Source organism: Dendropsophus ebraccatus, chromosome 1, assembly GCF_027789765.1.
Source record: "Dendropsophus ebraccatus isolate aDenEbr1 chromosome 1, aDenEbr1.pat, whole genome shotgun sequence".
Lineage (NCBI taxonomy): Eukaryota > Metazoa > Chordata > Amphibia > Anura > Hylidae > Dendropsophus > Dendropsophus ebraccatus.
Window position 1 is genome coordinate 213,596,876 of NC_091454.1, and position 16,151 is coordinate 213,613,026.

At 43.1% G+C, this 16,151-nt stretch overlaps 1 protein-coding gene across 5 annotated transcripts in view; it reads right to left on the reverse strand.

Annotated features, from left to right (window-relative positions):
- The window catches only part of LOC138769022 (TLC domain-containing protein 4-like), a 40,591-nt gene extending 24,781 nt beyond the window's left edge, over window positions 1-15,810 (reverse strand). Inside the window, exons 1-3 of one of the 5 annotated variants that reach the window (XM_069947206.1) lie at window positions 15,587-15,810; window positions 6,147-6,237; window positions 2,031-2,450 (exon numbers count right to left, since the gene is read on the reverse strand). In XM_069947206.1, coding sequence (XP_069803307.1) covers window positions 2,031-2,185 — 155 coding nt within the window. In that variant the 5' untranslated portion in view covers window positions 2,186-2,450; window positions 6,147-6,237; window positions 15,587-15,810. Of the gene's footprint in view, window positions 1-2,030; window positions 2,451-6,146; window positions 6,238-7,759; window positions 7,900-14,211; window positions 14,246-15,586 lie in introns of those variants that run through there. The other 4 variants (XM_069947192.1, XM_069947197.1, XM_069947214.1 and 1 more) reach the window with 4 other exon arrangements.
- Window positions 15,811-16,151: the final 341 nt, after the last annotated feature.

Sequence of the window (16,151 nt, forward strand, 5' to 3'; positions counted from 1 at the left end):
TTAGGAGCCGGGTTACTGTAATAAGATGTTACAGGGTAATAGGAGGATTAGGAACTGGGATACTGTAATAAGATGTTACAGAGTAATAAGAGTATTAGGAGCTGAGTTACTGTAATAAGATGTTACAGGGTAATAGGAGGATCAGGAGCCAGGTTACTGTAATAAAATGTTACAGGGGTAATAAGAGGATCAGGAGCCGGGTTACTGTAATAAGATGTTACAGGGTAATAGGAGGATTAGGAACTGGGATACTGTAATAAGATGTTACAGAGTAATAAGAGTATTAGGAGCCGGTTTAGTGTAATAAGATGTTATAGGGTAATAAGAGGATCAGGAGCCGGGTTACTGTAATAAGATGTTACAGGGGTAATAAGAGGATCAGGAGCCGGGTTACTGTAATAAGATGTTACAGAGTAATAAGAGCATTAGGAGCCGGGTTACTGTAATAAGATGTTACAGGGGTAATAAGAGAATCAGGAGCCGGGTTACTGTAATAAGATGTTACTGGGGTAATAAGAGGACCAGAAGCGGGGTTACTGTAATAGGATGTTACAGGGGTAATAAGAGCATCAGGAGCCGGGTTACTGTAATAAGATGTTACAGGGGTAATAAGAGGATCAGGAGCCGGGTTACTGTAATAAGATGTTACAGGGGTAATAAGAGGATCAGGAGCCGGGTTACTGTAATAAGATGTTACAGGGTAATAAGAGGATCAGGAGCCGAGTTACTGTAATAAGATGTTACTGGGGTAATAAGAGGACCAGAAGCCGGGTTACTGTAATAGGATGTTACAGGGGTAATAAGAGGATCAGGAGCCGGGTTACTGTAATAAGATGTTACAGGGTAATAAGGGGATCAGGAGCCGGGTTACTTTAATAAGATGTTACAGGGGTAATAAGAGGATCAGGAGCCGTGTTACTGTAATAAGATGTTACAGGGTAATAAGAGGATCAGGAGCCGGGTTAGTGTAATAAGATGTTAGAGGGTAATAAGAGGATCAGGAGCCGGGTTACTGTAATAAGATGTTACAGGGTAATAAGAGGATCAGGAGCCGGGTTACTGTAATAAGATGTTGCAGAGTAATAAGAGGATCAGGAGCCGGGTTACTGTAATAAGATGTTATAGGGGTAATAAGAGGGTCAGGAGCCAGGTTACTGTAATAAGATGTTACAGGGTAATAAGAGGATCAGGAGCCGGGTTACTGTAATAAGATGTTACAGGGGTAATAAGAGGATCAGGAGCCGGGTTACTGTAATAAGATGTTACTGGGGTAATAAGAGGATCAGGAGCCGGGTTACTGTAATAAGATGTTACTGGGGTAATAAGAGGATCAGGAGCCGGGTTACTGTAATAAGATGTTACAGGGTAATAAGGGGATCAGGAGCCGGGTTACTTTAATAAGATGTTACAGGGGTAATAAGAGGATCAGGAGCCGTGTTACTGTAATAAGATGTTACAGGGTAATAAGAGGATCAGGAGCCGGGTTAGTGTAATAAGATGTTACAGGGTAATAAGAGGATCAGGAGCCGGGTTACTGTAATAAGATGTTACAGGGGTAATAAGAGGATCAGGAGTCGGGTTACTGTAATAAGAGGTTACAGGGGTAATGAGAGGATCAGGAGCCGGGTTACTGTAATAAGATGTTACAGGGGTAATAAGAGGATCAGGAGCCGGGTTACTGTAATAAGATGTTACAAAGTAATAAGAGTATTAGAAGCCGGGTTACTGTAATAAGATGTTACAGGGTAATAGGAGGATTAGGAACTGGGATACTGTAATAAGATGTTACAGAGTAATAAGAGTATTAGGAGCTGAGTTACTGTAATAAGATGTTACAGGGGTAATAAGAGGATCAGGAGCCGGGTTACTGTAATAAGATGTTACAGGGTAATAAGAGGATTAGGAGCCGGGTTACTTTAATAAGATGTTACAGGGGTAATAAATGGATCAGGTGCCGGGTTACTGTAATAAGATGTTACAGGGGTAATAAGAGGATCAGGAGCCGGGTTACTATTATAAGGTGAGGTTACCTGGAGTCCCATTCACATTGTTTGGCATAGGTGAGCTTCTTGTAGCTATCACTAATTTTCGGTGAGATCCTGGGGCTGATGATCGAGAAGATGGCCTGAAAGACAAGGAAACTAATCCCAACCACGCAGAAACTAATAAATACACTGTCCTCCATCTTTGCTTCAGTTTCCCTGAGGTCAGAATACTAGTGTCATTTGCACATCATGAATAGGTTAATGTTCCATCAGTCACTGGGGGTAAATCCTCTGTTTCTGAGCCCTCCTGTGGAGTTAGGTGTCAGGGTATAGGCATATGTAGGTAAGGAGGGATGGTGCACGGGTCTTCACAGGTCTGGGGTGCCTACTGCAGGTGACCGCTCCTATCCCTGGAGTTCTCAGGAGGTATATAGCTGCTGCTGTGTGCTGTGATCCTGAGGACGTCTGTGAAAAAGAAAACAAGGGTTAATGTCACCTAAACACAAGGGCTGAAAGTCTGAGGACATCAGATATACAGAAGAAAAGAAATCATCAATACAAACCAAAGTAACTGGACATGTATGATGTCCCTGCAGGACTAACTGTATGTCTGTCCTACTGTACTTTGAGCTGAACCATTATAACATTTCATCCACCTCCCTCCTAATCTGTGTACACACTGACTGATCACAGATACAGTAACCCTGATCCCTCTACCCTGTAACACCTTATTACAGTAACCCGGCTCCTGATCCTCTTATTACCCCTGTAACATCTTATTACAGTAACCCGGCTCCTGATCCTCTTATTACCCCTGTAACATCTTATTACAGTAACCCGGCTCCTGATCCTCTTATTACCCCTGTAACATCTTATTACAGTAACCCGGCTCCTGATCCTCTTATTACCCTGTAACATCTTATTACAGTAACCCGACTCCTGATCCTCTTATTACCCCTGTAACATCTTATTACAGTAACCTGGCTCCTGATCCTCTTATTACCCCTGTAACATCTTATTACAGTAACCCAGCTCCTTATCCTCTTATTACCCCTGTAACATCTTATTACAGTAACCCGACTCCTGATCCTCTTATTACCCCTGTAACATCTTATTACAGTAACCTGGCTCCTGATCCTCTTATTACCCCTGTAACATCTTATTACAGTAACCCAGCTCCTTATCCTCTTATTACCCCTGTAACATCTTATTACAGTAACCCGGCTCCTGATCCTCTTATTACCCCTGTAGAATATTATTACAGTAACCCGACTCCTGACCCTCTTATTACCCTGTAACATATTATTACAGTAACCCGGCTCCTGATCCTCTTATTGCCCCTGTAACATATTATTACAGTAACCCGGCTCCTGATCCTCTTATTACCCCTGTAACATCTTATTACAGTAACCCGGCTCCTGATCCTCTTATTACCCCTGTAACATCTTATTACAGTAACCCGGCTCCTGACCCTCTTATTACCCCTGTAACATCTTATTACAGTAACCCGGCTCCTGATCCTTTTATTACCCCTGTAACATCTTATTACAGTAACCTAGCTCCTGATCCTCTTATTACCCCTGTAACATCCTATTACAGTAACCCAGCTCCTGATCCTCTTATTACCCTGTAACATATTATTACAGTAACCCGGCTCCTGATCCTCTTATTACCCTGTAACATCTTATTACAGTAACCCGGCTCCTGATCCTCTTATTACCCTGTAACACCTTATTACAGTAACCCGGCTCCTGATCCTCTTATTACCCCTGTAACATCTTATTACAGTAACCCGGCTCCTGATCCTCTTATTACCCCTGTAACATCCTATTACAGTAACCCGGCTCCTGATCCTCTTATTACCCCTGTAACATCTTATTACAGTAACCCGGCTCCTGATCCTCTTATTACCCCTGTAACATCTTATTACAGTAACCCGGCTCCTGATCCTCTTATTACCCCAGTAACATCTTATTACAGTAACCCGGCTCCTGATCCTCTTATTACCCTGTAATATCTTATTACAGTAACCCGGCTCCTGATCCTCTTATTACCCCTGTTATATCTTATTACAGTAACCCAGATCCTGATCCTCTTATTACCCCTGTTACATCTTATTACAGTAACCCGGCTCCTGATCATCTTATTACCCTGTAACATGTTATTACAGTAACCCGGCTCCTGATCCTCCTATTACTCTGTAACATCTTATTACAGTAACCCAGCTCCTGATCCTCTTATTACCCCTGTAATATCCTATTACAGTAACCCGGCTCCTGATCCTCTTATTACCCCTGTAACATCTTATTACAGTAACCCGGCTCCTGATCATCTTATTACCCTGTAACATGTTATTACAGTAACCCGGCTAATGATCCTCTTATTACCACTGTAACATCTTATTACAGTAACCCGGCTCCTTATCCTCCTATTACCCCTGTAACATCTTATTACAGTAACCCGGCTCCTGGTCCTCTTATTACCCTGTAACATCTTATTACAGTAACCCGGCTCCTGATCCTCTTATTACCCTGTAACATCTTATTACAGTAACCCGGCTCCTGATCCTCTTATTACCCATGTAACATCTTATTACAGTAACCCGGCTCCTGATCCTCTTATTACCCCTGTAACATCTTATTACAGTAACCCGGCTCCTGATCCTCTTATTACCCCTGTAACATCTTATTACAGTAACCCGGCTCCTGATCCTCTTATTACCCCTGTAACATCATATTACAGTAACCCGGCTCCTGATCCTCTTATTACCCTGTAACATCTTATTACAGTAACCCGGCTCCTGATCCTCTTATTACCCCTGTAACATCTTATTACAGTAACCCGGCTCCTGATCCTCTTATTACCCTGTAACATCTTATTACAGTAACCCGGCTCCTGATCATCTTATTACCCTGTAACATCTTATTACAGTACCCCGGCTCCTGATCCTCTTATTACCCTGTAACATCTTATTACAGTAACCCGACTCTCCTGATCATCTTATTACCTCTGTAACACCTTTTTATCACCATGTTCATCTCATCTTTTGACATGTTTATAATTTGTTTACAGTTTTTTAAGCCTTTTTTTAATTACATAATTTAAGGCTATGTTTACACACAGCTCTATTAAAATCAGTAGTAAAAAGGACATATTTTTTATACATTTATTTTTACTTCCATAATGTTACGCATCTGCTGGGAATCCATAGTGAATAACTGTAATCTGTAAGGGTGGGTTCATATTGAGGAATTCTCGCTGATAAACTCCAGGGAATTCCGCAGTATGTCCGTGCGCTTGTCCGCGCGCCTTTCCGCCGGCTCCACAGACACCATTCTATGGGCCGGCATATTCCGTTATCCACATGTCACTTCTTTTGGCGGATAGCGGAATATGCCGGCCCATAGAATGGTGTCTATGCAGCCGCCGGAAAGGCGTGCGGCCATGTGCCTGGACAGCCGACGGAATTCCGCTGAGTTTATCCGCGATAATTCCGTAGTGTGAACCACCCTAATTGTTTAATTTCCCTGCACTGCCACCACAGGAGGAATGGAGCATTACATGTTACCTACTACAATTCATGGTCTATCTATGTAATGCTTGGTTATGTCTGGTCCTGAGACACAGGACTACAGAGCTATGTGTAGATCTCCAACTAAAGTCATAGAGGGAGATTTATCAAACATGGTGTAAAGTGAAACTGGCTCAGTTGCCCCTAGCAACCAATCAGATTCCACCTTTCATTTTCAAAAGGGTCTGTAAGGAATGAAAGGTGGAATCTGATTGGTTGCTAGGGGCAACTGAGCCAGTCTCACTTTACACCAGGTTTGATAAATCTTCCCCATTGACTGTAAATTCAAAGGTCATCTTTTTCAAGCAGGTATATCAGAAGGAACCTAAATTGGAGGATCCGTTTAAAGGGGTTTTCCAATTTAAAACATAAGAAACCTTATACTTGCAGACCAAAGAACACTCTTAAAGGGATTGTACACGATTAGAAAAACACAACTCTTCTGGTTTACAAACAGCGCCACACCTGTCAAAAGAATGGTGCTGTTTCTAATTCTGTACAATCCCTTAAAATGGTCAATGTTATTTTTACCAACTGTGATAGCCAACATTTCTGTAAATCAATTAATTTATCAAAAAATGACTTCTTACCCCAGAAATATAACTCAAAATTCTTGGCCACTAAATGTCTCTCTTCCCTGCAAATTGCTGTCCACTGTTTGTTGTTAGGGGATTTCTGTCTCTAGAAACGAACAGAACAAGACAAAACACAGGAAGTGGAGGCGGGGCTTAGCACTGTGCTGATGACGGAAAGAGAGAAAGTCTGTGTACCTGCATGCTTGGCCTGTTGTCCAGAGGATCCACACTGCCCTTGAAAGGTAAATCAAGGCTTCTCTTTTGTTTCAGATTAATGTCTAATGTTAAACCTGTTTCCTTCACTTGACACCTGTGGCTTAATGTAACCCCATCCTTGCTGTGCTCCTGCTGCTGTTTCTTTCATTTACGCCCACAAAGCACCATGCAAAGCTGTGATTGGCTGGGCAGCTAAATGAAAGGACGTGCTTGTGTGTGTGTGTACTACTGGCAAACAGCTTAGCTACGGTCTCACCACCTTAAATGAAAAGGATGAGATAAAGGGGGCTCCCGGGGGCTCAATAACAGCAGTGTGAGCATTAACATCACCATCTGAAGTGTATCTATATCTAGTGTGTATGGTGGCCTACCTAAACGACAGATATCAAAGAAGGATCAAGTGTATTGGATTTCATCTTTTCAATCTTTTAGTTCTAGAGGAAATAAGCTGCCGCCAGAGGAGTCTACGTGCTCAGTTGAGCCAGGCATTCATGTGTATGAGAGGATCAGGAGAGATCGCTGAAAGAAGACTGGTTATTTGACAGTAACAGTTTAAAGGGGTAGCCCAGCAGAAAGTGTCAGAGATTTGTAATTTAATTCTACATAATCTCCAGTCTTCCAGTACTTATCAGCTGCTGTATGTCCTGCAGGAAGTGATGTGAAGAGCAGGAGAGTTTTTTTTTATAAGGATTTGCTACTGCTCTGGACAGTTCCTGACATGGACAGAGGTGGCAGCAGAGAGCACTGTGTTAGACTGGAGAGAATACACCACTTCCTGCAGGACATACAGCAGCTGATAAGTACTGGAAGACTGGAGATTTTTTTTAATAGAAGTAAATTACAAATCTCTGCCACTTTCTAACACCAGTTGATTTGAAAGACAACATTTTTTCACTGGAGTACCCCTTTAAGGCTCTGTTCACATTGATTTTAATGAGAGCCATAAGTCTTTGCTGGCTCCATCCTAGTGACAGACAGATCCCATTGCTTTATAATATAATCTGCCGGAACATATGTCACATTGACAGCAAGAATGTTGCTGCACGCAGAGATCAGCAATATGAACAGTGACTAATGCTTCTCACAGCTGGGAATCTGCTACAGTTGTATCCATTCTAGCCAGTCCTCTCTTATAGAACCACAGTAGCTGGACACAGTCTTGATGGTTTGTTACAATGTATCAGTGCAGCTACAATGTATCATTGTGTACAGATACTGATGTAGCCGTGAGAAGTGTCAGGTCCGTTTTCATTCACTGACAGCAAGCAGAGATCTTGGAAACAGTAAGAGGAGCCTAGATCATCAGTATTCAGGGGATGACTGTGCAGATGTTTACATATGCTGATCACACTCACACACACTCACACGTACACACACTCGCACACACACACAAGGTACGAGGTTGATCTTACCAGTAGCTGTGCGGTGACTCCTGAGCTGCCCGGCCGGACACTGACCCATGATCCCCCGACCACCCCTCACTACTGGGGTCAGAACTTGTGTACTAGCCCTATACTTTCTACTGGAGCAACACGTCAACAGCTGCCTCCGCCACGCCCCCAGCCTTACTCAGACCCCACCCACTACCCTGTTATATTTGCATAATCACACCCATTCTGTGGAGGCTACGCCCACACTGGGAGTCACTTCTGTTGTGTCCCAACAAGTTGTGTGATGGATTAACCCTCTGCGCTCCAGGGCCTGCAACCTAATGACTTAGAATGTTATTTTAACCCTTTTGCCTCCACAGGCATGATGTTTACATTTATCAAGCTGTAGAGGGGGCTTGTTTTTTGTGGGATGAGTTGTTAAACATACTTATTTATTTTTCCATTACATGTACAGTATATGTTTGTGTCTTTTTTTTTTGTGATTTATGTTACGTATCGTTCTATATATTGTTCTTTTTTGTTATACTGTATATTGGATTATGATCTGAATTATGGATTATGACAATACCTAATTACTTTCCATTGTTTTATTTATCGTTCGTTTTTGTTATATATAAAATATAAATATATAAAATATAAATTTTTTTACTGCTAATTTAACCCCTTCGTGCCATATGTTAGGTGAATATTTTTTTTTTTTTTCTTATTGCCTTCTAAGAGCCATAACTTTTCATTATGGGGAACATGGTACAATATGTGCAAGATTATCCAAGGATGAGTGGTGCAAAAAATGTGATATGCACACTCACCTTGGGTGGTTGTACAGGAGGCACAACACTATTAAAGGGGAACTCCAGAAAAATATTTTTCTTTCAAATCAACTGGTGTCAGAAGGCTATATAGATTTGTAATTTACTTCTATTTAAAAATCTCCAGTCTTCCCATACTTATCAGCTCTTGTATGCCCTGCAGGAAGTGGTGTATTATTTCCAGTCTGACACAGTGCTCTCTGCTGCCACCTCTGTCCATGTCAGGAACTGTCCAGAGCAACAGCAAATCCCCATAGAAAACCTCTCCTGCTCTGGACGGTTTCTGACATGGACAGAGGTGGCAGCTTTCACTGGCAGCAAGCAGAGATCTTAAAAATAATAAAGAATCCTGGCTGTAAGGGATAGGAAAATGGAGTCAAGGGATACCAGAGGTTTAGGAGAATTGCTCTGGGTTCCCCTGATGCAGTTGTCCTTTGCCCCCTCCAGTGCTAAGTATGAAGCAAGAATGGACTCTAGTCCCTGATACCATTGCTCCTCCCCGGACTCTTGCGTACATTGTGATGTATACACGGCCAGGCCTGGCATACCAACATACTGCAGTGTCCTCACATAAGGTCAAACATGACGTTCCTCAGGTACCTGCAGCCGGTTATAAATTAAAGGAACTGCACAGGATAAAAATAAGTAGTCACTGTCCTGTAGCTGGTGGTCACTGGTATAGTCACTGTCCTGTAGCTGGTGGTCACTGGTTAAGTCACTGTCCTGTAGCTGGTAGTCACTGGTATAGTCACTGTCCTGTAGCTGGTGATCACTGGTATAGTCACTGTCCTGTAGCTGGTGGTCACTGGTATAGTCACTGTCCTGTAGCTGGTGGTCACTGGTTAAGTCACTGTCCTGTAGCTGGTAGTCACTGGTATAGTCACTGTCCTGTAGCTGGTGATCACTGGTATAGTCACTGTCCTGTAGCTGGTGGTCACTGGTATAGTCACTGTCCTGTAGCTGGTGGTCACTGGTTAAGTCACTGTCCTGTAGCTGGTAGTCACTGGTATAGTCACTGTCCTGTAACTGGTAATAAGTGGTATAGTCACTGTCCTGTAACTGGGGGTCAGTGGTATAGTCACTGTCCTGTAGCTGGTGGTCAGGGGTATAGTAACTGTCCTGTAACTGGTGGTCACTGGTATAGTCACTGTCCTGTAACTGGTGGTCACTGGTATAGTCATTGTCCTGTAACTGGTGATCACTGGTATAGTCATTGTCCTGTAACTGGGGGTCAGGGTTATAGTCACTGTCATGTAACTGGTGGTCAGGGGTATAGTAACTGTCCTGTAACTGGTGGTCAGGGGTATAGTCACTGTCCTGTAACTGGGGGTCAGTGGTATAGTCACTGTCCTGTAACTGGGGGTCAGGGGTATAGTCACTGTCCTGTAGCTGGTGGTAAGGGGTATAGTCACTGTCTTGTAACTGGTGGTCACTGGTATAGTCACTGTCCTGTAGCTGGTGGTCACTGGTATAGTCATTGTCCTGTAGCTGGTGGTCACTGGTATAGTCGCTGTCCTTTAACTGGTGGTCACTGGTATAGTCACTGTCCTGTAACTGGTGGTCACTGGTATAGTCATTGTCCTGTAGCTGGTGGTCACTGGTATAGTCGCTGTCCTTTAACTGGTGGTCACTGGTATAGTCACTGTCCTGTAACTGGTGGTCACTGGTATACTCACTGTCCTGTAACTGGTGGTCAGTGGTATAGTCATTTTGTTGTAACTGGTGGTAACTGGTATAGTCGCTGTCCTGTAACTGGTGGTCAGTGGTATCGGCACGGTCCTGTGACTGGTGGTCACTGGTATAGTCACTGTCCTGTAACTGGAGGTCAGTGGAATAGTCACTGTCCTGTAACTGGAGGTCAGTGGAATAGTCACTGTCCTGTAGCTGGTGGTCACTGGTATAGTCACTGTTCTGTAACTGGTGGTCAGGGGTATAGTCACTGTCCTGTAACTGGTGGTAACTGGTATAGTCGCTGACCTGTAACTGGTGGTCAGTGGTATCGGCACGGTCCTGTGACTGGTGGTCACTGGTATAGTCACTGTCCTGTAACTGGTGGTCAGTGGCATAGTCACTGTCCTGTAACTGGGGGTCAGTGGAATAGTCACTGTCCTATAACTGGTGGTCACTGGTATAGTCACTGTCCTGTAAGTGGGGGTCAGTGGTATAGTCACTGTCCTGTAACTGGTGGTCACTGGTATAGTCACTGTCCTGTAACTGGGGGTCAGTGGTATAGTCACTGTCCTGTAACTGGTGGTCAGGGGTATAGTAACTGTCCTGTAACTGGTGGTCAGGGGTATGGTCACTGTCTTGTAGCTGGTGGTCAGCGGTATAGTCATTATCCTGTAACTTGTGGTCAGGGATATAGTCATTGTCCTGTAACTGGAGGTCACTGGTATAGTCACTGTCCTGTAACTGGCAGTCACTGGTATAGTCACTGTGCTCTAACTGGTGGTCACTGGTATAGTCACTGTCCTGTAACTGGGGGTCAGTGGTATAGTCACTGTCCTGTAACTGGTGGTCAGGGGTATAGTAACTGTCCTGTAACTGGTGGTCAGGGGTATGGTCACTGTCTTGTAGCTGGTGGTCAGCGGTATAGTCATTATCCTGTAACTTGTGGTCAGGGATATAGTCACTGTCCTGTAACTGGTCATTGATGGTATAGTCACTGTCCTGTAACTGGCAGTCACTGGTATAGTCACTGTGCTCTAACTGGTGGTCATTGGTATAGTCACTGTTCTCTAACTAGTATCCAGTGTGATGTTTTTTTCCAATGGAAGTATAAATGTATACAATAGCTACATGCCCCATTGTCCTGCTCATTGCGGACATACTTTGGACATTACTTGGACTGGTTCGGGCAGATCTGGCTGCCATATAAAAAGACTCGTTGTGCATGATGTTGTTGATCAGGATTTTCTGGTCATGAATAGAAGATGGCTGCCACTGTATGTGATGGAGGTAAAAATACCTCATAGATAGATCTCAAGTTAATAGATCCAAGAGGAATTTCATCTGTATCCTGCTGTGCTTCCAGCAGGACAAGTCCTAGAATAAGCCACCACTTAATCGGGACAACCTCGCTGTCCATTTACCTAGATCTATGGGGCCAATTCTCTCAGGGCCAACCACTAAAAGATTCTTTTGCAGCGTCCCAATGTGTTGTGCCTTAGCGGCCATCAGCTTGGTGCCAGGTTGGCCTTGGACAACCTAGAGGGGGTTCAGTAAATGTGTGTATGTTGATCTTACTGAGTTTGCTGTCCTTCTGAGCTGGTAGAGCCCTTCCTGCAAGATGGCGCCCAACTCAATGCTCAACTAGTCTACCAACCTTGAACCTTCTGCTCTCCTTACACCTTGACTAGTAAAGTTGGCAGAATGGACAAAAGAGAAGCTGTCCAATCTTGGAGTTTCATTTTGGAACTGATTTTGGAGAGATGACCCAACTGAGGAAGACTTATTAGTTATGGAGACTAGAGATGAGCACGACTTGAGCATGCATTTGAATACCGGTGGCTGAAGAAGTTGGATGCAGCCTTGGGGAGTCCAGGAACACATGGATACAGCCTAGTGGAGACTGTTGAGAGTAAAGGAACATCATGGAGCTGGTCCTGAGGATTGGGCCAGACATATGGACACTGGAGAGCATGAGGAGAAGGACTAGGAAAGGTCACAGGAACTTAAGGGAAAAGGCCCTATCTATCCTCAAGCCTGAAGATATGCCTAAAGTCAATAGGGATGCTGTACGGGAAGAAATATCTTCGGAAGCTGAAGGCTTCAATCAAAGATGCTAAGGAGAAGCTTTACAGGAAGGAGTCCCTACTGGTGGAGTGCCACCACCCTGGATGAGCGCCAACCCATGGGACCATAACAGTGGTCTCATTTCATCAGAGAAGATATGGAATTATCCAACCAGAAAGGACATCTGTGGCCACCATATGGACAACCAGAAAGGACATCTGTGGCCAGGCATATCTCTTTCATCTCCATAATCCTTTGCAACATTGAAATATAAGTCCTATCACTAATATGTAAAAAAGGCTCAAAAGTCCAGGGGGCGTTCCCGAGCGCGGCAAAACCCAGGTAAGCCCAGCCCATGTCCTCTATCTAGCGGCTGTCCGTCAAATAGGGTAAGCTGATGCAAGTGGGTACAGAGGTGGTAAATAAAATAACCCCCGTTTTCCCACTTACAGGTGGAGTCGTGTATACAGGCGCTATCACCTGACGCGACGATTGTGTATTCAATAAGATTATAAAGTCATGGGTCAGGAGACGGGAGAAGGGAATATTAAAGCGTCAGACACATGATGTGTGATACTGGGAAAACAGGAGGAGGACACGCAGAGAAATATGATAGCGTCTATATTAAGAAGCATAAAGTTTACCTCCATATCTCCCCTGGGAGCATAGATTACCCGATAGAACATATGTCTGAAAATGCTGTCAAGTCTGTCAATGATACTATCCTCACGTATGATGGGGCAGGCACGTCCCAACAAGTCACCATACTATATATCCCATCATAACACACAACAGGAACATTCTCTAATCTGTAAAGATATAACTGGCTACAGGGGATAGTATTATAGCAGTTATATTCTTGTATATAGGAGCAGTATTATAGTAGTTATATTCCTGTATATAGGGGGGCAGTATTATAGTAGTTATATTCTTGTATATAGGGGGCAGTATTATAGTAGTTATATTCTTGTATATAGGAGCAGTATTATAGTAGTTATATTCTTGTATATAGGGGGCAGTATTATAGTAGTTATATTCCTGTATATAGGAGCAGTATTATAGCAGTTATATTCTTGTATATAGGAGCAGTATTATAGTAGTTATATTCTTGTATATAGAGGGCAGTATTATAGTAGTTATATTCTTGTATATAGGAGCAGTATTATAGTAGTTATATTCCTGTATATAGGAGCAGTATTATAGTAGTTATATTCCTGTATATAGGAGCAGTATTATAGTAGTTATATTCTTGTATATAGGAGGCAGTATTATAGTAGTTATATTCTTGTATATAGGAGCAGTATTATAGTAGTTATACAGAAAAATAGGGGATAGCGCCCGCACTACAGGTGGATACGGCTCACGCTTGGACACTCAGGCAGAGAAAAAATCGTAGACGAATCAACTGAGGTGGCAGTCAGGGTGCAATAGAGGAGAGGAGAGTATGAATGGCATAAGCAAGTAGAAAATAATCCAATGCACTCACCGATCAGATGCACTCTTCAGTGATTTATTGTATTCGTATCATACCAGGGAGGGGGAAGGGTGGAATAGGTGCGGGAGATGCAGAGACGCTCCCGCACCTATTCCACCCTTCCCCCTCCCTGGTATGATACGAATACAATAAATCACTGAAGAGTGCATCTGATCGGTGAGTGCATTGGATTATTTTCTACTTGCTTATGCCATTATAGTAGTTATATTCTTGTATATAGCAGCAGTATTATAGTAGTTACATACATACAGACAGACAGTAAAATACAGACAAGACCTAATATAAGTGATGACAATATATGTACAACCCTGTAGAATCCATTGGCGCTATATAAATAAATTATATGATTTAGAAATCTGATGCTTTACTGTTAATAGAGAGCAGTGCATTTTTAGGAAATCTCTATTGTAGACTCTGGGTTACAGTTACTCTACCTTTTATGCTGGGTATAACTTCATAGTGGTATAAAGAGTTCTGCACCTCACACCTATGGCTGATACTAGTGCCCCTAGGCTAAATAAAAAACACATCAGAATTTTGTGTATGAATTGATCAAGCCATACTGCCCCATGTACCTCGTGCCGGTATCTGATACACATGGGTCCTTACACTAAGTCCTCACCGCGCCAGTCAGTGGCCACCAACCCCGCAGGCGTGCACAGCCAGGGAACGGGGGCCATGGGACGGCCCTGCGACCCCCATGCCACAGGACCAGACCCAAAAACACCACACCAGAACCCGGCCAGCACCGCCGGCGGAGAAGGACGCCCCCAAACAGCACGAGTCTGGATGAGGTATTGCGCTCACCATAGCTGCTGCAGACAGAATGGGAAAAGACAGGAGGGATTAAAACCATTTGCACTCAGGTGTCTCCTGCTAATTGCGGTCATGTGGGTTTCCAGGAGGAGTGCAAAAACACTGCAAATACACAAAATTCTGATGTTTTTTATTTAGCCTAGGGGCACTAGTATCAGCCATAGGTGTGAGGTGCAGCGCTCTTTTTCTTCCCCGAACCGTATTTTGTTTCTCTCTTTTCTCCGTGTTTTGCACTCCTCCTGGTGAGACCCACATGACCGCAATTAGCAGGTGGACTTAGTAGTGTGTAGACTTAGTAGTGTGTGAACCCATGTGTATCAGATACCCATGTGGACCCATGTGTAGTAGTGTGTGGACCCATGTGTATCAGATACCTGCACGATGGTACATGGGGCAGTATGGCTTGATCAATTCATACACAAAATTCTGATGTGTTTTTTATTTAGCCTAGGGGCACTAGTATCAGCCATAGGTGTGAGGTGCAGCGCTCTGTTTCTTCCCTAAACCGTATTATAGTAGTTATATTCCTGTATATAGGAGCAGTATTATAGTAGTTATATTCTTGTGTAAAGCAGCAGTATTATAGTAGTTATATTCCTGTATATAGGAGCAGTATTATAGTAGTTATATTCTTGTATATAGAAACAGTATTATAGCAGTTATATTCCTGTATATAGGAGCAGTATTATAGTAGTTATATTCTTGTATATAGCAGCAGTATTATAGTAGTTATATTCTTGTATATAGGGAGCAGTATTATAGTAGGTATATTCCTGTATATAGGAGCAGTATTATAGTAGTTACATGCAGACAGGCAGTAAAATACAGACAAGACCTAATATAAGTGATGACAATATATGTACAACCCTGTAGAATCCATTGGCGCTATATAAATAAATTATATGATTTAGAAATCTGATGCTTTCCTGTCAATAGAGAGCAGTGCATTTTTAGGAAATCTCTACTGTAGACTCTGGGTTACAGTTACTCTACCTTTTATGCTGGGTATAACTTCATAGTGGTATAATCTCTGATACGCTTGTTTCTCTTTCCATATGGTTCTTCCAGAGCCCAGGCATACATATGGCATTGATATGTGCCAGGGGGGCACCAGTGACTGCTACTGCAAACCTTTGCTGCTGCCTTTGGCTGCCATTATGTTTTCTTATGTATCTTATGTTGTTATGTTGTTATTGTAGGTTCCTCACATCACGTCTGCCTGTGACTCAATTCTCCTCCCTATATAAAGGTCTTGTTCTTTTTCCAGAATCAGCTATTTGTTCTGAGATTAGAGGATTGCGGCAGCGTGGAAGGGATTGGGGCTTTAAAAAAAAGCAGATTAAACATTCAAAGTGCAAAAATATTCCCACAAGCCAGAAGAACGATCCACAATAAACAACGTCCGGGGAAAGTGAGGACATAATGTGCGGAGTAAGGCTATGTTCCCCTATGGGACCAATAATTAGGATTATTATTTATGGCTATCAATATGACGAAGTGACCTCCTTCCCCCACTATGATCCTGTAGTGGGAACATAGCCTGCTAGATTGGCGCTAG